The sequence below is a fragment of the Saccopteryx bilineata genome, chromosome 10 (genome assembly GCF_036850765.1).
Source record: "Saccopteryx bilineata isolate mSacBil1 chromosome 10, mSacBil1_pri_phased_curated, whole genome shotgun sequence".
Taxonomy (NCBI): Eukaryota; Metazoa; Chordata; class Mammalia; order Chiroptera; family Emballonuridae; genus Saccopteryx; species Saccopteryx bilineata.
In genome coordinates, this window is record NC_089499.1 from 14922337 (window position 1) to 14947924 (window position 25588).

The 25588-nt window shown below is 40.3% G+C and overlaps 1 protein-coding gene across 17 annotated transcripts in view; it reads left to right on the plus strand.

Annotated features, from left to right (window-relative positions):
• Positions 1–1179: 1179 nt before the first annotated feature.
• LRRFIP2 (LRR binding FLII interacting protein 2) overlaps positions 1180–25588 on the plus strand; it is a 110515-nt gene continuing 86106 nt past the window's right edge. For 6 of the 17 annotated variants that reach the window (XM_066244631.1, XM_066244637.1, XM_066244634.1 and 3 more), the window contains exons 1-2: positions 1180–1450; positions 22416–22561. In XM_066244631.1, coding sequence (XP_066100728.1) covers positions 22472–22561 — 90 coding nt within the window. In that variant the 5' untranslated portion in view covers positions 1180–1450; positions 22416–22471. Of the gene's footprint in view, positions 1451–19112; positions 19134–22415; positions 22562–25588 lie in introns of those variants that run through there. The other 11 variants (XM_066244639.1, XM_066244638.1, XM_066244643.1 and 8 more) reach the window with 9 other exon arrangements.

Consider the following 25588-nt stretch of genomic DNA (forward strand, 5'->3'; position numbering starts at 1 on the left):
CTCTAAAAGGGCCAGCAAGCCTCCTGAAATTGCAGAAGCACAGACACTGCCCTTAGAAGGCTTAGAGACAGGTTCTTAACACGGAATCTGTGGGCTCGTCCAGAGGGTAAGTTGTGTCTAAGCGTGTTTCGTGCCTTTTTCTCAGGAGGCTGTTCAAGGTCACTTCCCTGGTCTTTTCTAGCCACCCTACCCTGCCAGAGAATAGAATCTCTCACATCACTGTTGTGTATTTCCCGCAGAGTTTATGCAATCTGTAATTACCTTGTTTGCTTGCTTAAATCCTCTACTACACAAGGAACAGGATCCTGGTCTTTCTCCAGTGCATTGAACCGAGAGCCACTTCTGGAATGAATGACAGGTCTGTGTCTATTAGGTATGTAATGGACTCTATATCCACCCCCCAATCTACGCTCCGCCCGTAGCATTTTTCCCGGGTAGTAATTTTTTTTTTTTACTTATTTACTTTTTTAGATTTTATTTATTCATTTTTATTAGAGAGAGAGGGGAGAGAGAGAGAGAGGGAGAGATAGAGAGAGAGAACAGGGGGAGGAGCAGGAAGCATCAACTCCCATATGTGCCTTGACCAGGCAAGCCCAGGGTTTTGAACCGGCGACCTCAGCATTCCAGGTCGACGCTTTATCCACTGCGCCACCACAGGTCAGGCCCGGGTAATAATTTTTAAAATCACTCGTTTTCATTTGGAAAATAAGGCTTTTAGCGCTTCAACCACACCCACTCACCCTCGTTTCCTAGTCGGAAGTGCCACCCCGGCCCACTTACCCAAGCCCACTAGGCCAGGGCAGGTGCAGCCTTGAACAGGCACACGTACCACCTCGCTTTCCCAGCCCTGGGCCTGGGGGCATAGGGGCTGGTCGGGCACCACGGCCCCGGAGGAGCCAGCCACCTCTAGGCCGCCCGAGCCTGCACCCCACCGGCGGTCGCTCCCCGCCACCCTCCCTCCCGCGCGGCCCCGGCAGCTCGCCGTGGCGGTGCAAGGTGGCAGGAGCATCGTCCCCTCCGTGGCGCGCAGCTCGCCCCGCGAGAGTCGGGTCCACACACTCCGCCCGACGGGGATCAAGCCCGTCCCGCAGCGCGCGCCGCCGCGGCCACAACTACTTCCGGGTGAGCGGGTCGCCGACCCTGTGGCCCCGCCCCTCTCGCCTCCTCCGCCCGCCGCTCGGGCTGCGGCTCCTCCCGGGGGCCGGTTCCCGCTGTCTGAGCCGCAGCGTCGAGGGGGACACCGGCGTGACTGGCAGACCGGCCGCCGGCGCCTGGAGCTGCTGCCGCGTCCAGCCCGGCCCGCTCGGCCGGGGACCTGGGACCGAGTTCGCCCTCCGCGCCCCCCTCTCTCTCTGCTCCCCGCTCTTCGCCCCAGCCGGCTCCCGGCGGGGGAGCCGCGCTCCGGCCCTTCCCGGGCGGCGCCGCAGCCGCATCCCGCGCCCAGAGCCAGGTGAGGGCTGCTCTTCCCGCCGCCGGGGGCCCAGCAGGGACAGGGGCCCCTTCCCGGCCTCTGCAGCCCGGGGTCCGCGCCGCCGCTGACCCCTGCTGGGGGCTGGGCTGGCCTGGAGCCGGCCGCGTCCCCCGCGGGCTCCGGGGTGGCGGTCGCCGCAGCCTGCCGAGTCCCCCGCGTCACGCCTGATTTCTAACGCGCACCGCGGTCCGCGCGGGGGAAGGTGTTACTCCCATTGTAGGAGAAATCACACTGGGCTGCTGTCCCTCTGCCGCGGTGCTCGTGCGCCTGCTCCTCCTCCCCAGGCGCGGGACTCCCGGTTCTGTCCCCAGGCAGCCACCCCACGGAAAGGTGTCAGGCCGGTGGAGGGCGTAGCTTTTTTTATGGCCCCCCCTTCCTCCTTGACCCGAACTGCTGCGCGGGTAAAACAGGCGCTGGCTAGGAGTGTCAGGCATGGTGCTTGACTAATAAGGGGTGCTGTTCACACCCAGATTGTTAAGTTACACGGTCCAGTCAGGCCTGCTTCTCTTGCCTGTGAATATTCAGTAGGAAGCAGGGGGACCCAAACCCACCACTCTTTCTTTCTTACGGGGGATGGGGGGTGGGAGTTCAGGTGGTTGCTCTACTTGTTTCACCGTGGGAGAAACATGTATCAGGCTGCTGAGATGTGGCGAGGGAAATATTTTATCCTAAACTTGAACCAATGTGTAACTCATTTTCTTTGAGTTTCCATTTTATGACGCAGCATTTCTGCCATAAACAGAAAAAAACAACTGTAGAGTAGATTGATTGACTAAAAGATATATGTGAGGATAACGGAGTGGCCATTATTATTTATTATTATTATTATTATCATCATCATCTCAATAGGAGGAGAATGTAGACAGTAACAGCATCAGAAATGTAGAGCGGGGGATGGTTTGCTGTGTTCTTAATGTTTAAAATAACATTTTTTCAAGATAACATTTTATTTTGGGGATAAATCTGGTTTTGGAGAATGCAGAGTGTTGCAGATAAGAGTTAGTTGGCAGGGACTTGAGTTTTGCTGTGGTTTGAAAGTCTTGGAGAATTAACCCTGTTTTAGCAACATCATGTTCTGTTTAACAGATAGAGAGATGATGACCTAGTATTGTACTGATGTAGAATAAGAATTTTGGAAAGTGTGATTCATTTAGGAAGTTAAGTCACTACTTGGTGAATCATTGATACAGATCTTAAAATTGGAGTAGAGGAAAACTAGAAGTTTGTTACTGCCTGTTTTATTAGATACTTTCACTCATTTTATAGAAGTTATTACACTTTGTTCATTTTGTTGCTGGTATTAACTGTCATGCAGTATGGTAAGGAAATAAAAATGGAACTTTTGCAGAATGTTAGGGTGTAGAATTGTTTTTTAGTTCCCAAGTGGATTGTTTTGATTTTTGCCCATATTTTGCCCGATGTGAGGAGATCAATGAAAAACTCTGGAAAATAAACATTAGTAAAAAGGACAGCTACTATCCTTAAGGTAGGGAAAAGTTCACTGGAAGAATCTGCAGTATACAAAGTAATCTTGTGAGTGAAAGGTCTTACCCATTTTGCAAATCCTTAAAAATGTGGAATGCGACTATGTATGCCGAGTTCTTGTTTAAGTTCTGTTAAAGAAGAGAGTGTGTACTGAAGTTCTGATTTAGTATTGGAATGAATTCATTTTCAACTAGAAATAACTTTTATACTGAAGTGTAACTTGATCATTTTGGTTTATAAAATGTTGTTAAGCAAAATAACTTTGAATCGCAGTGTTCTTGATACTCTTAGCCTGTTTTCTTTTTCTTCTTTCTGAAATTCAGCTTATTTTACCTTGATTTTTATTTACAAAGACTTGAGTTATCAGTGATAAAGTAATGGTAAGTTTACCCGGTTGGTCTTGCTTACCAAATTCCCTTAATTCTTTGACAAAATTTTGGCATCTTGTTTCCTAGGTTATCGATTGTTATATTCAGTGTTCTCTAATGCTGCTTTTGATTTTTGTCCAGCCAGTAGTGACATAAGAGTTTCAGTTCCCTGTGAACAGAGATTTTCTTTCGGAAAATCCCTTGTGGAAACCACCACCACCACCGTCACTGAGTCTTGACCGAGTTACATGCAAGAGAAGCCTTCTTAGGTCAGGGTTGAGGCATCTCAAAAAAAAAAAGAAAGTGATAGGGAGAATAGAGTTGACAAAGTAGAGTCTTTCTCTTTCAAAAACAAAAATGAAAACAGATCTTTACTAGAAATGAGAGGGAGGAGCAGTTTGTTGCAGAGCTCTTTGTGAATTGTTTACCCTGCTCTTAGGAACAGAATCGATGATGGAGAGAAAAAGTCTCCCTGTCTTGTGCCGGTAATGTTGAGGGTCACGTAAGAGGAGATGAATTTTCTGTTCTCACCTAAGATCATTGCACCCACAAAATAGAGGTCCTTTTGTAGCCTTTTCCTTTGTGTTAGTTGCTTTTTTGGAGAATCTGAATGGAGAGATGGTCTTTTAACCAGGAAAACATACTACCACGTCCGGTTTGCAAATAACGGGTAGACTTTATGACCATCATTCAGGACTCTTAAACTTAAGAAGAAAGAACGGAAGCAAATTTAGCCTGTGAGTTTCCTACATTTCCCCCTTTAAGATAATAGATGGGACACCTGTGGAAATGATTTATTTTTGTGTACTGCCCATTGCACATTGAAAAGTTTCTGGCCTACAATAAATTGGGCCAGACTTAAAAGGAATCATACAATGGGCTAAAAACTGGCTTTATCATATGTTATACTTTTTCCTTTGTTCTGTTATTTCTTTATTTTTGTGGAGGGACAAAGAGAATTGTCTTTCTTGAAGAAACAGATTTGTTGAGTATGTATGCTTTTGTTTTGGTCTAGCGGTATAGGGACAGCAGCAGATAAGAGTAGAAATGGTTAAGAAGAGGCAAGAAACGGCATATATGGAAGGAGAATGCTCACTTCATGGGTTTAGTAGATTTTTTGCAGAATTTCTTTAATTGATAATATATTTATAAAGAAAATATTACATGGTAAAAAGGAAGTCTCCTTTCTACAACAAACTTCTGGCCTTTTCTCACTCCCCAAGCCCCTAATCCAAGCAATCACTGTTAATGGTTTCCTGTGTTTCCTTCTCTAAATTTTATTTTTTTCCCTTTTATCGAATTTATTGGGTGACACTGGTTAACAAAATTATACAGTTTTCAGATGCACACTTCTAGAACACATCATTTGTACACTGTATTGTCAAGTCTCCATCCTATCCAAATTTTCTGTTACATTTGTAGACACATATATATATATATTTAAGAAAAATGTCCTACAGCTTTCATTCTTACCCTTGATATGTCTTAGAGATCATTCTATATTAGCACATATGTCCATCTGATTTAGTTACTTACTTTTTTATTGATTTTATTGGGCTGACATTGGCTAATAAGATTATATAGGTGTCGGGTGTACAATTCCACCTGTATATTGTATTGTGTGTTTACCACCCCAAACACATGTCGTTCCATCACCATTTATCTGCCTTATATATACTCTCTTCTAACTCCTCCATCCCCCCTTTCCTGTCTGATTTTTCAAAAAGACTGGATATCCTGCCTCATTTTCATGAACGATGATTTGTTTCCCATAATTTATTTTACCATTCCCTATTACTAAGTATTTTAGGTTGTTTTTAGTTTTCTACAAATGTTCCTATAATGAATAACTCACATATGTAAGTCCTTGCACACTAATCCATAAGTATATATAATATATTGAATCACTGTGTGACTGCAAGATTGGGATTTATGTTGTGAAATCTAAAATTTTATTTCTATCCTATATTGAGCTTTATTTAAAAGTAGAAGTTAAGTTTTTCTTTCTTTTTTATTTCCATTGATTTTTTGAGAGGAGAGAGAGAAGGAGAGAAGCGAAACTTCAACTCATTGTTCCACTTGGCTGTCCACCCATTGATCCCTCCTCATGTACACCCTGACCAGGGCTCAAGCTGGTGTCCTTGGGATTGAGCCTGTGACCTCAGGATTGGCGGGCGACCTTGACGCTCCGGGACAACGCTCTATACACTGCGCCCCTGGCCAGGGCTTAACTTTTTTCTTAACCTTCTGGAAAGAAAAAGGAGCTTGCATTCTTCTTTTTTAAAATTTACATTGATTTGAGAGAATTTGAGAGAGAGAAAGAGAGATAGGCAGGGGGGGAGAGATATAGAGAGAACAGCTCATTTTACTTAGTTGTGTACTCATTGATGTTTCTCTAACGTCCCTGGACCGGGGTGGAACCTGAGATCTCTGCCTGGTACGGGTCCATGCTTTATCCACTGGGCCACCAGGCAAGGGCCGACTACTTGTGTTCTTTATCCTCCTCTCCATTTAAAATAAATACTGCAACTGCGTTTTATAAGGCAATTTAAAGCATTTTAGAGTGACAAGTGGTTAATTTTTATTGTCCTGGTATGGGTAAAAATATTGTAGCTTAATGACCTGCTGTAATAGACAAATCACTTCATTTATATTTGGTAATAGTGAAATGAATACCTTTTGTAGGAGGTTGGTTGTTTTAGGACCTTATGACCAATATAAATTAAAAGCATTGTATATAGTTTAACTTCTTGCCCTGCTGAAGTTTGCTACTATATTACTAAAGTCATGAGGGAAATAAATAACCCATTTCTCTTTTTCCTTTATCTTTCTCATGCTAGTCTATTCATAATAAAAATAAAGCTCTGTGCAATTTGAGACCCAAAAATCCTTTTGCAAACCACAGTGCTATTGATGGGTTAATTTCCCAAGGCAGGAGGTAGATACAGATTTAGTCTTTATTCTGCAGAGTGTTGTGAGCAAAAGACAGGTTTGAAATTTTTTATTTCTGTGAAATATTGCTCACTCATGACCAGGAGGAGGTTCAGGAATCTTTGCCCTTTTAACATGAGAGAAACTAGAGGAAAAAGAGAATGCTAAGGGAGCAACGTGTTGTGATGAAGTTGGAACTTGTGAGTGGCAGTTTCCCTGGCTGGTGCCCAGGGTCTATTTTGAGGCCTGTCAAGCTTGCCTGACAGAACCTACCACATAACTGTAATCTGTCCTGGCCCTGCTGCAAGTCAGGAAGGCCTGTGGTTGAGGAGAAGTGGCAGCCGCAGAGGAGGGGCCTGCAAAGGACATTTGCCTTCCGAAGATTAAGGTGGCATTTTGGGGTGAAGATATGCTTAGCATGCACATCCTAGGACCCAGTTTTCTGTCTTCCTGTTGAAAGCAAAGAGCATGATTATGGAAAACAAGTGAGGAAAGTATTTTAGAAAAATGTGCACAAGCAGGAGCACAGGGTTAAACCGGTATTGATATTATGTTCTGGTCCTGAGGGTGTTTGCAAAGAATCAGTCACATTACTATTACTGACATATGCCCCTGGTCGAAATAGTCTAATTCAGAGACCTTCCCACTTGTCATTGGGATCAAAAGGACTCTGAGAATGATGTGCTGTTTGCAGGATTATTTTGAGGTTATGCAGAGAAATTAGCTTCTTTCCAAATTCTCATTCTCTTTTTCCCATGGAACTGTTACAGTATCATGTACAGTAGTTATCTCTTGAAACTTTTGGTTATTACCAGATGCTGTCTGCCAGTAGGGCTTTCTGTACTGTTTGCTTTCTTATAAAAAACCTGGTGTTTTCTGTACTTAGTGAATGAAGGTCATGAGTGTAAAGTTCTTTAACTGATCTCACTTCTTAGACCAGAAAGCTGTAAAAGAGCTTAGTGCTCCACCCTTTGGATCAAGGTTCATGTCACCATATTTAACAGTAGCCTGGATTGAAGTCAAGGTTGTTTGAAGAATTTGACAGATAGACTTAATTTACAGATGCAAAGCCTGCATCCTTTCTTTTGCTTTAGGTTAGGTTGTGACTCCAGGAAATTGAGTTTTTCCCTTGTCCTTAGAACTTCGGATTTTTAGCATTTGATGATGATGGTGATGATGATGATGGTGATGATGATGATGGTGGTGGTGGTGGTGGTGGTGATGATGTAGTTGTACTTAGTGTTCAGTGTGAGGAGAAAAAAATAAACTCGATTTTTTTCCCTCTCCTGTTACCTGGTTTATTCCTGATATCTCCCTACCCCATTTCAGCCTTTCACACTCACCCACCTCCAAAAAAAGCAGAAAGAACAACAACAACAAAAAACTGAGGTTAGAACAGAGCAGAGGTGAGAGAGGAAACGAGGTTGGGAAGGGAGAGCTTGGAGTACAGGGCATGTGGGGTGTTTTTATTTTCTTGGAAGTGGGATACTAAAACCTTTTTTTTTTTTTTTTTTTAAGATTTTATTTATTTCAGAGAAGAGAGAGAGAGAGAGAAAGAGAGAAAGAGAGAAAGAGAGAAGGGGGGAGGAGCAGGAAGCATCAGCTCTCATATGTGTCTTGACCGGGCAAGCCCAGGGTTTCGAACCAGTGACCTCAGCGTTCCAGGTTGATGCTCTATCCACTGCGCCACCACAGGTCAGGCTATTAAAACCTTTTTTAAAGAATCATTATTCATCTTTTTCCATTTTTTTCACGTTGAGCCCTGTATATCAGTTTTCCTTTGTTATGAACACCAAAATTTTAACTAGGTTTGATATAACATATCTCTACTGCTTTAGGAAACAAATTTAATTTTTATTTCTGATCACTTTGTTATTCTTTAAATGTCCCTCCACCTTTCCTAAGTAGAAATATTTTAACACCTAGGAGCAATCTTTTGACTTTTTTCTAAGTTAAAGAGAGCACAGTATACTGTGTGCAGAGGATTAGGATGTTTAAATATTTATTTATTTTTGTTAAATGATTTAAATCATTTATAACAAACAGTACAGTTAATAAGTATACATGTTGTTGCTATATTTAAAAACATATATATTTAGTAAGTGATCCAAGGATTAGAAGATGAAAGAAAGAAAAAAAATCAGTTTTAGAGACGTTTCTTCCCCGTCATGGCTGTTACTATATTTAAGTGGACAGTCAAGGAAATGAGATGGTCGCTGTCTCCTGTTTTACCAAGCTCACCCTTTGCTACCCATCCAAAGTTGTTTTTTCTTAATTGCTTTCAGAGAGAGGATGGGGAGAGAGGGAGACAGAAACCTCAATCTGGTCCTGAATGTGTCCTGACCGAGGGTCGAACTGGGCACCTCTGCATATCAGGACGATGCTCCAATCACCGAGCTATCCAGCCAGCGCGCCCCATCCAGAGTTTTTTTTTTAAATTGTGATAAAATAAACATGCCAGAATTTACCCTTAAACCATCTTAAGTGTAAAATTTAGTGGTGTTAGGTACATTCACACTGTTGTGCAACCATTACCACCGTCTGTCTTGAGAACCTTTTTCATCTTACAAACGGAAACTCTTTACCTATTAAACAATGACTCCTCATTCCCCACAGCCCTTGGTAACCACTATTTTGCTTTCTGTCTCTATGAATCTGACTACTCTAGGTACCTTATATAAATGGAATCACATAATATTTTTCTTTTTGTATCTGGCTTATTTCGTACAGCACGTCCTCAAGGTTCATCCATGTTAAAGCATATGTGAGAATTTCACTCCCTTTAAAAGGCTGAATTGCCTGACCAGGCGGTGGCGCAGTGGATAGAGCATTGGACTGGGATGCAGAGGACCCAGGTTTGAGACCCTGAGGTCACCAGCTTGAGCACGGGCTCATCTGGTTTGAGCAAAAGCTCACCAGCTTGAACCCAAGGTCTCTGGCTCGGGCAAGGGGTTACTCGGTCTGCTGAAGGCCTGTGGTCAAGGCACATATGAGAAAGCAATCAATGAACAACTAAAGGTGTCGCAAGAAAAACTGATGATTGATGCTTCTCATCTCTCCGTTCCTGTGTCTGTCCCTGTCTGTCCCTCTCTCTGACTCTCTCTCTCTCTCTCTCTGTAAAAAAAAAAAAAAAGAAAAGAAAAGATCCTAAAGGCTGAATTAATATTCCATTGTATGTATATACCACATTTTGTTTATTTCATAGGTGTTGACGAACACTTAATTTGCTTTCACCCTTTGGTTACTGTGAATAATGTTGCTAGGAGCACAAGTGTATAAAAGTCTAACTAAGTTCCTGCTTTCATTTCATTTCATTTTATTTCATTTCATTTTATTTTGGTGTCTACTCATAAGTGGAATTGTTGAATTATATAGCAATTCTGTGTTTAGTTTTTTGAGGAATTGCTGTAGCATTTTCCATAGAGCTGTACCACTTTACTGTCTTACCAGCAGTGTACAAGGATTCCAGTTTCTCTTTGTCTTTAACACACTTGTTATTCTCTCCCTCTTTAATCAGCATGAGGCAGTCTCTCCTTGTGGCTTTGGTTTTTCTTTTTGATTTTATTTATTCATTTTAGAGAGGAGAGACAGAGAAGGAGGGGGGGAACAGGATGCATCAACTCCCATATGTGCCTTGACCCAGGCAAGCCTGGGGTTTCAAACCTGCAACCTCATCATTCCAGGTCCACACTTTATCCACTGAGCCACCACACATCAGGCCTTCATGGTGGCATTGATGTGCATTTCCCTGATGATTAGTGATGTTGAGCATCTTTTCATATACTTATTTGCAATTTGTATATCTTCTTTGGAGAAATAGCTATTCAAGTCCTTTGTGCATCTTTGAAATTTTTTGTTGTTGTTATTGTTGAGTTGTAGGGGTTCTCTGTACATTCTGGATATCAATCCCTTATCAGTTTTAGGACTTGCAAATATCTTCTCCCATTTTGTGGCTTGCATTTTTACTGTTGATAGTGTCTTACGCACACATTTAAAAATATAAATATTTTTTTATCAAGTGAGAGGCAAGGAGGCAGGCACAAATGTTTTTAATGTTGATGAAATTCAACTTAGCTACCTTTTCTTTTGTTGCCTGTGCTTTGGAGTCATAGCCAAGAAATCATCACCAAATCCAGTATTATAAAGCTTTTCATGTGTTTTTTCCCTAAGAGTTTTATAGTTTTAGCTTACATTTATTGATTCATTATGACTTACTTTTTGTATATGTTATAAGGTAAGGGTCTAGCTTTATTTTGCATGTGGATATCCAGTTTCTCCTGCACCGTTATTAAAAAGACTGGCCATTCCCCATTGACTGGTCTTGACACTTTTTAAAAAAAATTTTTTTATTTTATATATATATTTTATTTTTTTTGTGGCAGGGAGAGTCAGAGAGAGAGAGACAGATAGGGACAGACAGACAGGAAGGGAGAGAGATGAGAAACATCAATTCTTCGTTGCAGTTCCTTAGTTGTTCATTGATTGCTTTCTCATATGTGCCTTGACTGGGGGGCTACGGCAGACCAAGTGACCCCTTGCTCAAGCCAGTGACCTTGGGCTCTAGCTGTTGAGCCTTGCTCAAACCAGATGAGCCCACGCTCAAGCTGGCGACCTCAGGGTCTCGAACCTGGGTCCTCCACATCCCAGTCTGACGCTCTATCCACTGCACCACCGCCTGGTCAGGCAGATCTTGACACTATTGTTGAAAATCATTTGACCGTACATGCCAGGGTTTGTTTCTGGGCTCTCTATTATGTTCTTTATGTCTTTGTGCCAGATATATACTGTTTTGCTTACTGTTGTTTTCTAGTAAGTGTTGAAATTAGGAAGTGTAATACTTCCAATTTTATTTTTTTTTCAAGATTGTCTATTTGGGGTCCCTTGTGATTTCTCATGAATTTTAATTTAATTTAATTTTTTTATTCAATGAGAGGGGGAAGGCAGAGACAGACTCCTGCATGTGCCCTGACCAGGATCCACCTGGCAAGCTCACTAGGGAGCGATGCTCTACCCAGCTGGGGCTTTGCTCTGTTGCTCAGCAACTGAGCTCTTCTTAGCACCTGAGATGAAGGCCATGGAGCCATCCTCAGCACCCAAGACCAACTCACTCCAATCGAGCCATGGCTGCAGGAGGGGAAGAGAGAGAGAGAGAGAGAGAGAGAGAAGCAAGAGGGGGAGGGGTGGAGAAACAGATGGATGCTTCTCCTTTGTGCTTTGACTGGGAATCGAACCTGGGACATCCACACACTGGGCTGATGCTGTACCACTGAGCCAACCAGCCAGGGCTGAATCTTAATTTTAGGATGGTTTTTCTATTTTTGCAAAAAATGTCATTAGGATATGATAGAGATTACATTGAATCTATAGATTTCTTTGGGTGGTATTGCCATTTTAACAATATTAAGTCTTGTAATCCATGAACACAGGGTGGCTTCATTTGCTTATGTTTTCTTTAGGTTCTTTCAGCTGTGTTTTGTAGTTTTCAGTGTACAGGTCTTTTACCTCCTTGGCTAAGTTTGTTCCTATTTTTTTCTTTTTGATGCGATTGTACATATATGGAATTGTTTTAATTTTCTTTTTGGATTATTCAGTGTTAGTGTATAGAAATGCATCTGATTTTTTTTTGAAACTGATTTCGTATCCTTACAACTTTTCTAAATTCATTCATCGAAAGTTTTTAAAAGTTGTTATATTTGTTTTTTATGTTGTATAAAAAATATATAAGTTTAGCAGCTTAAGACAGCACACATTTATCACCCTTGGGTTTCTTTGGGGCAGGAGTCTGAGCATGACTGAGTTGGGTCCTCTGTACAGAGTCTCATGAGGCTGCAGTTAAGGTCTGAATTCTCCTTTGGAGATATGACTGATACAAATCTGCTTCCATGCTCACTTAGGTTTTTAGTGGAATTAATTTCTTTGCGGTTTTAGGACTCTTCACGCTTGTAAGGCTGCTTTCAGCTCTTACAGGCAACCTGAAGTTCCTAGCCCCATGGTGTTTCCCCATATGACCACTTCATCAAGTCATCAGGAGAATCTAGAGCAAGTGTGCTGGCTAGCTGTCTTATGTAATGTGGCATAATCATGGGAATGACATCTCATAACCTTTATCACGTTCTATTGGTTAGAAGCGGTTCACAAGTCCGGCCCACATTCTTGGGCAGGTGTTTACACAAAGGTGTGAACAGCAGGAGGAGGAATAATAGGGGGGAGGCACCTTAGAGTCTGTCATAACTGGTTACAAGATAGTAAATATTTTACAAACCCATTTTTGTTTAAAAATATACATACAATTAAAAGTATCTCCAGATGGTGGAATGCTGGGGATTTTAATTGTTATATTGTATTTCTTTTTTATTTTCTTTCACTTCCCCTCCCTGCAGCTTTCTGGTTTTACAATTTAATCACTTGTTGGTATTTTTATTATAATGAAGTAAATATTGTGTAATGCTCAGCCAGATAGTGTATCCTTTTTTTTTTTAATTTTAGTGAGAGGAGAGGAGAGGAGCTAGAGAAACAACAGATTCCCACATGCTCTCCAACTGGGATCCACCTTGTAAGCCCACTGGGGGCGATGCTCTGCCCATCTGGGGCTGTTGCTCTGTTGCACTGGAGTCATTTTTTAGCACCTCAGGTGGAGGCCATGGAGCCGTCCTCAGCACCCAATGCACACTCCCTCGAGCCAATTGAGCCATGGCTGTGGGAGGAGAAGAGAGAGAGAGAGAGAGAAGGGGGAGAGGTGGAGAAGCAGATGGTCGCTTCTCCTGTCTGCCCTGACCAGGAATCGAACCCAGGACATCCACATGCCAGGTGAACACTATCACTGAGTCAACTGGCCAGGGCCAAAATATAGCTTTATTTATTTTTTATTTATTCATTTTAGAGAAAGGAGAGAGAGAGAGAAGGGGAGAAGAAGCAGGAAGCATCAACTCCCATATGTGCCTTGACCAGGCAAACCCAGGGTTTCAAACTGGTGACCTCAGTGTTCCAGGTCGACACTTTATCTGCTGTGCCACCATAGGTCAGGCGGTAGTGTATCCTTGATTGTTTAATTTTCAGTTTTTCAGAGAGTAAACAGATTTTTTTTTTGTTTTTTGCTTAGTTTTGTAGTTACCATATTTTCCCCAAGTGCTCCAACAGATTTTTCAAGTGTCTATTCTACCTAATTTATTTTGAGAAAAATAATTGGTTTGTGAAATATAGAGAAATATAAAACAAAATGTAATTTTTGGAAAAATAATAAAATGAGTATCTGTGGTCTCACTACTTGGGTCAAGAAATTGAACATTAGCCCTGGACGGATAGCTCAGTTGGTTAGAGCATTGTTCCAAAGCACAGAGGTTGCCGGTTTGATCCCCGATCAGGGCACATACAGGAACAGATTGATGTTCCTGTCTCTCTCCCTTTCTCTCTCTCTAAAATCAATAAAATAAACATTAAATTGAACACTACATACATTTATCCTAGAGGTTCCCTGTATGTATTTTTTATTGGTATCCGTACCCTTCCAGGTAATGACAATCCTGTTTTACATGTTAATCACTCTTGGGACACACCTGGCCCCTACCCTTGCAATCCATTCCACTTTCCTTATCTGTATTTCTAACTTATTTGTGGCTTAATTATGAGAAACAGAAAATGGCTCTACCACCTTTTTGTGTCTTTCAGTGAGGATAGCTAATGTACTTTAACAAACAAACCCCAGCTTGCAGTGGTTTAACACAAAATCCACCACTCACACCTCTGTCTTCTGTGAGTTGGAAATAGTGGCAGAGGAGTAGTTTGTTCTACAGAGTCATCCAGGGACTCAGGCCCCTTTCTTGCAGTAACCTGGCTGTCTCTTGGGACCTCAGAGACTTTCACTGAGTTCTTTGCATTTCGCTGGCAGACTTAAGGGCAAAAAGAAGGGAATGTGGTAGACTGAGTGAGGAAAGTTTGGTGGGCCAAGCCTGGACACGGCATATATCCCTTTTGCCCACATTCCGTTGGCCAGAACTCAGTCTGGCTGTACGTCATGGCAGTGAAGTCTGTGAAACATATCATAGCCGTGGGCAAAGAAGGGAAATGGCTTGGTGAACAATAAGCCAATCTCTGTTGCAGTATGTATCCTTAAGCAGTATATTCTTAGGTTTTCAGAAACCGAATTGCAACTTTAAATCGAGCTATGAAAGGAAAGGTCCACATTGACACTATTAAATGCAGGTTCCCAGGAGAAGATAAGCTGAACAGAATCTTCCATGAGCCCTTTCTGGTAAGTCATTGGGCAAGTATGATAGTCCTGGGAAACCATAAGACTCACCGCAATCAGGGCATCTGGCGGAGCTGATCTTTACATGGCACTAAATATCTCAAAGTATGGTTGAGGGAGTACGTTGCTCTATATACAGGGTAGGGCAAAACTAGGTTTATAGTTGTTTATATGGAAAATAATACATTACTTAATAAACAATAATACAGGAATAAACTTTGTTTCACGTACTCACAACTGTAAACCTACTTTGTGTTTTCGCTTCTAAGCCCATCATGCTCTAGCTCTCAGGAATAGGTAAAAGCAAAATACTTTTGTGGTGTGAAATAAATCCTCAGCCAGTGTAGGCACCAGGGGGAGGGGACAGCAGAAACTTCATTAACATGGGGTTAAGACAAGTTAAATTCATGTAAAAATCTGGGCAAGGTTCACCTCAGGGGTTTGGCCCTGGCCAGTTGCTCAGTGGGTAGAGCGTTGGCGTGGTGTATGGACGTCCTGGCTTCCATCCTCGATCAGGGTACACAGGAGAAGCGATCATCTGCTTCTCTTCCTCTCCTGCAGCCAGTGGCTCTGTTGGTCTGAACGTAGGCCCCAGGCACTGAGGATAGCTCGGCTGATTCGAGGATCGGCCCCAGATGGCTTTGTGGGGTGGGTCCTGGTTGGGGTGAATGCAGGAGTCTATCTCACTATCTTTCCTCCTCTCATTTAAAAAAAAAGGAAAGGATAAAAGAAGTTTTGCTCTGGCCAGTTAGCTCATTCGGGTAAGAGCATCATCCTGAGAAGACAAGGTTGAGGGTTTGATTTCCTGGTCAGGACACATACAGGAGCAGCCCACTGTTTATTTCTCTCCCTGCCTGTTTCAAAAAGAAATAAAATAAAAAGTCTCGAAGGCTGTGGAGGTTTTGGTGATGACATCCTCCATTATCTTTGGCATCACTCTGCTTAAATCTGTACCTCCCTGGGCGCGCGTGCGCTCTCTCTCTCTCTCTTTCTCTCTCTCTCATCCTGCTGGGGATCAATCCCCTGTGCCTCTCTTATGCTGAGTTTCCTTTCTCTTGATTTTTATTTAATGGAGTATATTTTATAGTAGCTGATTGACAAAGGATGAATTTTTGAGACCATGCATGTCTGAAAATGTTTTTAATTATCAAGTATGAGAATAGAATGGTTTGACTGGCATGGGCTATTTATAGGTTGTCTATAATTTAACTTCACAAATTTGAAGGAATCACTTTATTGTCTTCTTGTTTCAGAATTACTTTTGGAAATATGAATCCATTCTGTTGTTAAAATCCTTGATACCTGACCTGATTTTCCCATCCTTTGAAGCTTGTAAAATTATTCTTGTTCGCACTGTTTGAAATGTACTATGATAATTCACTATGAAATACCTTGGTGTGGACTCAGGACTAGTGTTGAGCATTCTGTGGGCCCTTTGAATCTAGCAACTCATGTCCTTCTAGGAAGTTGTTTTATTATTAACGGTATCTTCTCTCTGTTTCTGTGTGTATGTGTTTATTGGGTGGGGGGGTGGCATGGGATGGTGGAATGAGCAGACACGGGAATGGGGAGGGTCAGTTTCTCTTTATTTTTATAAAAAGGAGCCACCAAATGTCGGTATTAGGACTTTTGTAAGCAGAAGTAAATGCAAGTGTCTGAACTGGAGTGGTACCTGGATTAGCCACTCTCCCAGCTGTGCTGTTAGTCCTGCTCTCTGCAGTTATTCCCCAGGAACACTGTACTGATAGTGTGTTATGTCTTGTTGACTTCTTCCTCTGATGGGTCTGCCTGGTATCTTGCCTACCATTCAGGACATTTCTTTGCCCTTTCTAAGATAGGTTTCAGCTACACAAAGCTGACCGACAAACATGGCTCAAAACAGGGAAAATGTTGTCATCTTCCTTTCTCATATACAAGTATCTCCTACCACTATTACTTTTTCCCAGTGAGTGAATTAGATGGGGGGAAGTAATCATAAAGGTCTTCAGGGAAACCTGAACATTTTCAAAGACTTGTGATCAGATAATAAAAACTTGTAGACTTGAAAATTGATGTTTTTTCAGGACTTTGAGGACATTAGTGGTTGCTTCTTTGTTCTAATTTGACCTGTTGATTCCAGTCAGATTTTTAATTAAAAAAAAAATTTTTTTTTTAATTTATTTTTTACAGAAACAGAGTGAGTCAGAGAGAGGGATAGACAGGGACAGACAGACAGGAACGGAGAGAGATGAGAAGCATCAATCATTAGTTTTTCATTGCGCGTTGCAACACCTTAGTTGTTCATTGATTGCTTTCTCATATGTGCCTTGACCGCGGGCCTTCAGCAGACCGAGTAGCCCTTTGCTGGAACCAGCGACCTTGGGTTCAAGCTGGTGGGCTTTTCCTCAAACCAGATGAGCCCGCGCTCAAGCTGGTGACCTCGGGGTCTCGAACCTGGGTCCTCCGCATCCCAGTCTGACGCTCTATCCACTGCGCCACCACCTGGTCAGGCCAGATTTTTAATTTTAAAGGTTAATTCAGTGGTGCTCATTGTATTTAAAATTAGCAATGTGTTTTTCATTTACTTAGAATTTATTATGTCTCCAAAAGTGATAGTAAATCTGGTAGAAAATTATGATTTAAAAACCAGAGATGACGAACATAAATTTTTATAGTCCTTGTTTATTGAAAACCATGAAACATTATGGAACGAAATTAAGAAAATATTTGTTTATTGCAGTTTGCAGTTCCTGTGCCTCTTGTTCTCTCAGTCGTCTACTCTTCTCAACTAGTCATTTTCCCCCCAACACTTTATTATAGAAAATTTCAAATATACAGAAAAGTTGAAAGAGTTCTACTTTTAACATACAGGTAGCTATTTGGATTCTACTATTAATGTTTTATTATACTTTATCATCTATCTATCCCCTATATCCATCCCTCTATTCGTTATTTCATTTTCTTGGATGAATTTTAAAATAAGCAGAAGATATAAGTACGTGTCAACCCTAAATATTTCAGTATGTGCATCGTTGACTAGAGTTCAATATTTATTTAGAGGTCTTTTTCTTTTGAAGTAAAAATTACATAGAAAGGTATGAGTAGATCTTAAGTGTACCAAGTAATGACTTCTATCTTTTGTTTCCTTCTAAGTGTTCTATTTTTTTTTTAATTGTTCAGTGAGAGGAGTGGAGGCAGAGACAGACTCCTGCATGCGCCTGAACCAGGATCCACCTGGCAAGCATAGAGCCATCCTCAGTGCCTGGGTACAGGCACAACTCGCTCTAATCAAACTATGGCTGTAGGAGGAGAAGAGGTGGGGGAAGAGAGAAGCAAGAGGAGGACGGGTGGAGAAGCAGATGGGTGCTTCTCCTGTGTGCCCTGACTGGGAATTGAACCCTGGACATCCACACACCAGGCCAGTGCTCTACCACTGAGCCAATCAGCCAGGGCCATTCTAAGTGGTCTAATAAGGCGACTAACACCCATTATAAGGCTACACTCCTAAACTTGTGTATTCATTTAGATTTTCAAAAAGAGACTTGGAATTCCATAAAGTACCATAAAAAACTTTTATTTTATTATGTAAATGTGCTGGAAAGTATAGTGATTAATCTATAGCCATGATGGTGAACCTTTTTATAAAAACCGCCCACTTTTGCAGTGCTGGTCAGCCTGGTCCCTCCCTCCCACTAGTGGGCGTTCCAGCTTTCAGGATGGGCCAATTGCTGCGCTGTTTGGTTGCTCTGCTACCACCCACCAAGCTGGAACGCCCACTAGTGGGCGGGAGGGACCAGGTTGACCAGCACTGCAAAAGTGGGCGGTTTTTATAAAGAGGTTCGCCATCACAGTACTACAGGCATTTTTATTTTTTCCAGATTGTTCCATGCTTCAGCAAAACTTCTTAGCATGGCTAATGCTATATAATGCATGCTAGAGAAAATAACTTGAGGATATTTTTGGTTAGTTAAAAGTATGAAATTGTAAAGAAAGGCAAGGATTGCCCTTTTATCAACTTCATAAGCTAAATATGTAAAAGAGATAGTTAATTCAAGACACTTAAAACATTTATGGAGTACTTTATAAGTTTGTTAAGGGATTGTGTTTATCTTAACTCCTTTAAGCCTCACATTAACCGTGTTAAATAGTTGGACCCTTGTTTCCACTCCACAGATGAAGAAACCAAGGCAGTAGAAAGGGCAGTAGGAAGGGCAGACTTGTGCACTCAGGTCCTCTCACTTGAAATCTTGTTCAATGGGGAACAGTTGCAGTCACACTAAGTCTTTAGTTCAGGTGCCATTCCAGATACTGTGAAATGCTGATGACTAACTAGCAAGTGTTTTATTGTGCAGACCAGTGTTATCTGTAATGACAGCTCTGATAGAAAGACTTATCATGACAATGTTTTGAGTTCTCTGTGATGAAATATTTAGATATAAGGGAACTGCAGCAATCAGTACCAGACAGAACTGTGTGCTGTATTTAGAATGTGACATACTCACATAACATACACATTCTGTTCTCACAAAAGGGAGCAATCTCATGATTAAAGTATCACTTAATGTGGCAGAATGCCTGTTTTTCAGAAATGTGTCACATGAGGAGCTCATTGGGGAAGAGAAAGCCTTATTGATGTATCTGTTTATTTTGGAAGGTTTGTATTCCACGACATTTTGAAGGTATTTCTCTCTTTCGCTTCGATAGACCAGTACTTAATGACAAAACCATCTGGAGAGAATCAGCTTGACGTTATCTAGGTAAAGGGCCTATAAAACTCAGGCCGTTTTGTTATTGTTGCTGTAAGGCTTAGGTCTTGGTTTGGTCAGTAGCACAAAGGGAGAGCTGAGGACCGTTCCGTGGCCCCTGAGGACCGTTCCGTGGCCCCTGAGGAAGAGTGTGCGAGGAAACCTGCTCAGGACAGAAACTCACCGCAATCCTTTGAGGATCAGAAGCTGGATATAATCCATTTGAGTCTGCGTCCTTATTTTTGTTAGTTTGTTGAAAAGCTGTTTTCCATGAACTATGCCAGAAATCTTATTTCTTTTGTTTTCCCCGTCACTGGTATAGAGTGTTCTGGAGTCCTTAGAAGATAGATTGCATAGGAGCTGAAAACCTTGAAGGATATTGGCCTTCAGAGTACAAATAATACAGTTCTCTCAAAAGCACTATATTGTTTTTTGAAATAGGTAATGGTTGGTCTGCCTGTAGTGCAGTTGAAAGAGGTGACAGGACTTGACTAATCAGTTACGTAAGAAGGACAAGGAAGACAGACAGGAAGTTGGTTCTATTTCCTGTTTATCCTATGCCTCTGTCCCTTTTTTTGTCATCTTACTCCTGGGACTGGTTAGCCTGAAGCTTGTGGAAACAGTTTTGTTTTGAGGCATTTTTAAGAAAAGGTAGTTGTTCATGTAAATCTGTGTGCTAGGTATATCCTGGCAGGTCTAAGAGAGTGTTAGGAGAGAAAGAAACAAAATACATTCTGGGAAAAGAGAAAGAAATATATTCAAAATAGTACCAGCAGCAGTGGCTCCAGATAGTGTGTCTCAGCTGTTTAGTATATTGTGCCTAATTTGGGTGTGATCCACTTTGAGGCCAGTTGATTCTTTGAGCCTTGGATATGATTTTATTTTTTTAAATGTGTATATTGTTCCCCAGTGCTATTAAAATTTTAGCGAATCAAGAAGAAAAAAATGCATCCATAATCATAAACTCCTAATGATACTACTGTTGGGTATATTTCAAGCCAAATCTTTTCTTTTTCTTCTGTAATCATTTTTGTGTCTAGAATTAGAAAATGCCTATGTTTTTGTCTCTAGTTTCTGTGAAATGTCTTTCAATGTGTCCTCGGAAAGCTGGCTGAAGGACAATTATTGGCTGACACCACAGTATGTTAGCTAAATTGTCACTGTAGTCTTAAAAGGAACTTTGTATTGCATGCTGCTTTTTTCTCAATAGGTAATTAATGTTTGTACTCTGTTACTATTAAGTAAATGATGAATAGTCTTCAAAATTGTGCTAAAGATGAAGGAGACTAATGAGAAAATTCCTCTGTGATTTTTTGGAAGTTGTCCTGATTTGTAGCTTATATTTATCAGCTGCTGCTTTTAGACATTCGTTTTTGTCTGTTTCCATTTCAGTGAGTCCTCTTCTTACTTATATCCAGATATATACATATTTCTTTTTAGCAAGAGAGACAGACAGGGAGAGATGAGAAGCATTAATTCTTTGTTGCGGCACCTTAGTTGTACATTGATTGTTTTTTCATTTGTGCTTTGACTGGGAGGCTCCAGCTGAGCCATAGATCCCTTGCTCAAGCCAGTGACCTTGGGCTCAAGCCAGCGACCTTAGCTTCAAGCCAGTGAACTTGGGCTTCAAGCCAGCAACCATAGGGTCATGTCTATGATCTCATGCTCAAGCCGGTAGGTGACTCTGCGCTCAAGCCGACAACCTCAGGGTTTTGAACCTGAGTCCTCCACATCCCAAGCCAATTCTGTATCCACTACGCCACCACCCAGTCAGGCCAGATATATTTTCTTAGGTAGAGTAATGAACTATCAGTCTTCATTCTGATTGACAAACAACAAACTAGCTCTATGGGAAATAAGTGGTGCCAGATAAAATGAGAATGGCTGGAATTTTCATTGAAGAAAACTTTTTCGGAAGAGTGGATTGACTGATGGAGTGGTTGTTTTATTTTGCCTGTCTCAAACAAATTCCCATACATTTAAGTCACTTATAGTTGTAATATAGTTTATTCTGTCAGGGCATACTTACTTGAGAATTCCTTTGTAACTCACAGTATAATAAAGTTTCGCCAGTTTATTTTGTTAAAATTAGGGGAAAAAATTAAGTCATTGGGTATTTAGCTAACTGAGCTGGTACTTCTCAGGAATGTATATAGGAGAGAGGGAAGTCATGTAAATTGGGGTATGTTCTCTGATGAGATACTTTACTTTCAAATATGTATCAGGTGTTAGAAAGAAAGGTTAACTGGTCTTCATCATCCTTGTTATTCAATCCTGGAGGATTAATTTTTCTTCTCTCTTGTAAAAATAGGCCTGTAATACTTATAACAGTAGTGAATCCATCATACAGACATTTATTTTTTCTTTCCAGCATCAAAAAGCCTGTTTATTTTTAATTTAGAAAATTAAATTTAATGAGGTAGCACTGATCATAAGAATACATAGTTTCAGGTAAACATTTCTCTAGCATTGGCCCTGTTGACTGCATTGTGTGCCCATCAGAGTCAGCATTTCCATCACCGTGTATTTGTCTCTCTTTGCTCCCCTCCCCTTATCCCCCGTAGATATATTCTCATCATTGGCCCATGTCAGTTTTATGTCACTCCCCATGTGTGACGAATATGTGGCAGTAACAGGCCTTCAGATATTTGTTGCATGGATACTGTTGGTTATTGTTAATTGCAGTATAATATACAGGTACCTTCATTTGCTTTTATGTGGTAATGGTTTGATTGAATTTTTTTCTTAAAAAACTAAGTTACCTTTGTAACTTTAGGGCACTATATGAAAATTTTTTGAGTGTGTTCTCTCAAAGCTTTAGGCTGAATGACTTTAGAAAAAATTTTTTTTTCTCGCTCTGGAATGGTAAGAGATTTTAGACATAGCTGTAGTAATGTTAAACAAATAAAATCACTGTTGACTGCAGTTTTCTGAGGCTAATATTATAACATTCTCATAGGTTGCCCTGTGTAGTATGATGAAAAGGGTTGGGAGATCCAGTAATTAGTACAAATTTAAATATTCTAAAAATTATTGGAATAATTTAATAGTGAGATAAAGTATTTAATGATTAATTATAATATATAAATACATAAATATAATTTCTCTTTGTTAAAAGTGTATGAATAAGTGAGCATTCAAGCTACACAAAGAGAAACTTCCTCAATTTATTCTGTTTCTGTTTATTTCAGGGCTGAAAACAGACTGAAATCATTTTTCAGAGTTAAAAGACGATCAAGAAGACAAGATGGGGACTCCTGGTTCTGGAAGAAAAAGAACACCTGTGAAAGACCGATTTTCTGCAGAAGATGAAGCTTTGAGTAACATTGCCAGAGAGGTGTGTGTGGAAAAAGCCCTCTCAACACTGACATGCACAGATGAGACTGTTGTAAAAATACGGGGTGAGAGAGATGGACATTCATTCACTGAGCTAGTGTCAGAATGTTTATTATAAATAATATGTTGTATTTGGCCTCTAAAATACTGTATTAGAATAAAATATAGTTGCCATCTCTTGGATATCTATTCAACTCATTTAAAATTAATTTTTTATTTTATTTTTGTGGATTATTTTGAGTTTCCAGGTACTTGTCCTAATGTATTAAAATTTATAATTAATCTTTAGCATTGAAACTTAAAGTAATTAGAATCTGAAGATAGGATAACTATATTAAAGATGCTCATTGGGCTATATACAGTTAATATATTCCAGGAGGTACTGTGTAAATGTTGACAGAAACAATCCTTATTTGGAATCTACTCAGATTCAGTGTCTTAGCTGTTTTTTTAAATATTGCAATGGAATTTTTATGTTTAACTTTTAGCTAGTAACAGAGCTTCTGAAGCATTTTTGTTTTGGTTTGTTGACAACTAAGAAAAAGAAAGAAAAAGAAAAAGGGTGTCACCTACTGAATCACTGGCAACATTTCCTGTTGCATATTGAAAACTTAAGATCGGCTCCTCGCAATGATTTCTTAGGCGCCAACTTTGTTTCAGACTCTCTAGCTGCCAATCTTGCCATAAACTAATCTGGTGCAAGAATTGCTTAGAGTACTGTATTATTAAATTATATTTTTTTGAAGAGAATTATTCCCTCATCACTTCCTCTTTGTTATTCTTAGTAAATAGCTTATTTAAGACTACTGCTGTTTCCTTTTGACAATGTTGTACAGTCATTTTTGGCCTAATGCATTGGTACGTTTTTCCTCTTGTAAGTTACTCAGTTAGCTTTTGAATTAGAAGTCAAGTTCTGTAAGGATATTTGAAGCAAAGAAAAGTAATCTAAAAACTGATGACAAAATTTATAGTACCTTAACAAAATTTAAAAAATTGGTGAGGTGTTTTAGATGAAAAGATAAGGATATTTAAAAATGAAATAAAATAGCTATTACTTTATAACAACATTAACTATTTGGATGACTGAGGTATTTTGGAGGCCACATAGGTTTAGTTGAAAATTGAAACTACTCACCCTGACCAGATAGCTCAGTTGGTTAGAGCATTTTCTGGAAGATCAGAGGTTACTGGTTCGATTCCCAGTTAGGGCACATACAGGAACAGACTGATGTCACTGTCCTCTCTCTCTCTTTTCCCCTACCTCTTTCTCTAAAATAAACATAAAAAAAGAAAAGTAAAAAAGAAACTACTCAAAGTGTTTACTTCCAAAATCGGAGGGCTGTGCCCAGATTTCTGTAAGGAGAGAGAATACCAGCATCCTCGAGGCCCTTTTTCATACCGTTGTTAAGTATTTGAACTCTTTTTAGGGTATGATGCTTCATTTACAAAATTGGATAGCATTCTAACATCTAACATTTGAGTACTTACTATGTGACAAACATTATTCTAAGTATTTAAAATGCATTAATAAATTTATTCCTTACAAAATTCTGAGATTGATTTATTATCATCTTCATTTTATAAATGAAGAAACCATTGCACAGAAAAGTTAAGTAGCTTCCCTAAAGGTCACACAGCTAGGCTTATAGCAGAGCTTAGATTCAAACAAATGAACTCTTGCTCCAAAGTCTGAGCATTTAGCCACTGGCTCTACTATACTGTTTGCGAATCTTCTCCAACCCCTTCATTGATACCATATTTCCCCATGTATAAGATACTTCATGTATAAGATGCACCTTACTTTTGGGGCCTGAAATTTGAAAAAAAATGTATTACATAAAGTTATTGAACTCAAGTTTTATGCATAAAATTCATACAATTCATCCACGCAAAAAAGCGGAAAATGCAAGTAAAAAAATTAACAATCACTGTATAAGACACACCCAGTATTTTAACCCCAAATTTTTCAAAAAAGAGTGCATCCTATATATGGGGAAATACGGTAGCCTGTTTTTCTATAACTTTTCTTGATTTTTGAAAGCACTTTCACATCTTGGTTTTCACAATAAACTTATCAGGTAGGTAGGATAGGTATTATTATTAGCCTTATTTCCAGATGAGGAAATAGGTGAAGCTGAGAGATAAATGTCAAAAAGATTTGTTTCCATATCTTGGCTGTTGTAAATAATGCTACAGTGAACATGGGGATGAATGTATCTTTTCGAGTTAGTGTTTTCATTTTCATCAGATAAATACCTGGAAATGGAGTTGCTGAACATATGGGAGTTCTATTTTTAATTTTTTGATGAACCTGTATATCATTTTCTGTACTGGCTGCAACAATTTTTATTTCCACCAGTTGTTCACAATACTTCTCTTTTTTCCAGTCCTTGCCAACACGTGTTATTTCTTGTCCTTTTGATCATAGCCCTTCTAAAGGATATGAGGTGACACCTCATTATGGTTTTGATTTGCATTTTCCTGATGATTAGTGAAGCTGAACAGCATCTCATTAAACTGTTGACCATAAGTATGTCTTTGGAAAAATGTCCATTGAGGTCTTCTAATTTTTAAAAAAAATTATTGGTTGATTGATTATGGAACAAGAGGAAGGTGGAAGGAGAGAGAAAGAGGGAAAAATCAAAACACTGATTTGTTGTTCCACTTATTTTTGCATTCATTGGTTGATTCTTATATGTGCCCTGCCTAGGGATTGAACGTTCAACCTTGGTTTATCGGGATGATGCTCTAACCCAGTGGTCCTCAACCTTTTTTGGGCCACGGACCAGTTTAATGTCAGAAAATATTTTCACGGACCGGCCTTTAGGGTGGGATGGATAAATGTATCACGTGACCGAGACAAGCATCAAGAGTGAGTCTTAGACAGATATAACAGAGGGAATCTGGTTATTTTTTAAAAATAAAACATCGTTCAGACTTAAAAATAAATACAACAGAAATAATGTAAGTTATTTATTCTTTCTCTGCGGACTGGTACCGGTCCACGGCCTGGGGGTCGGGGACCACT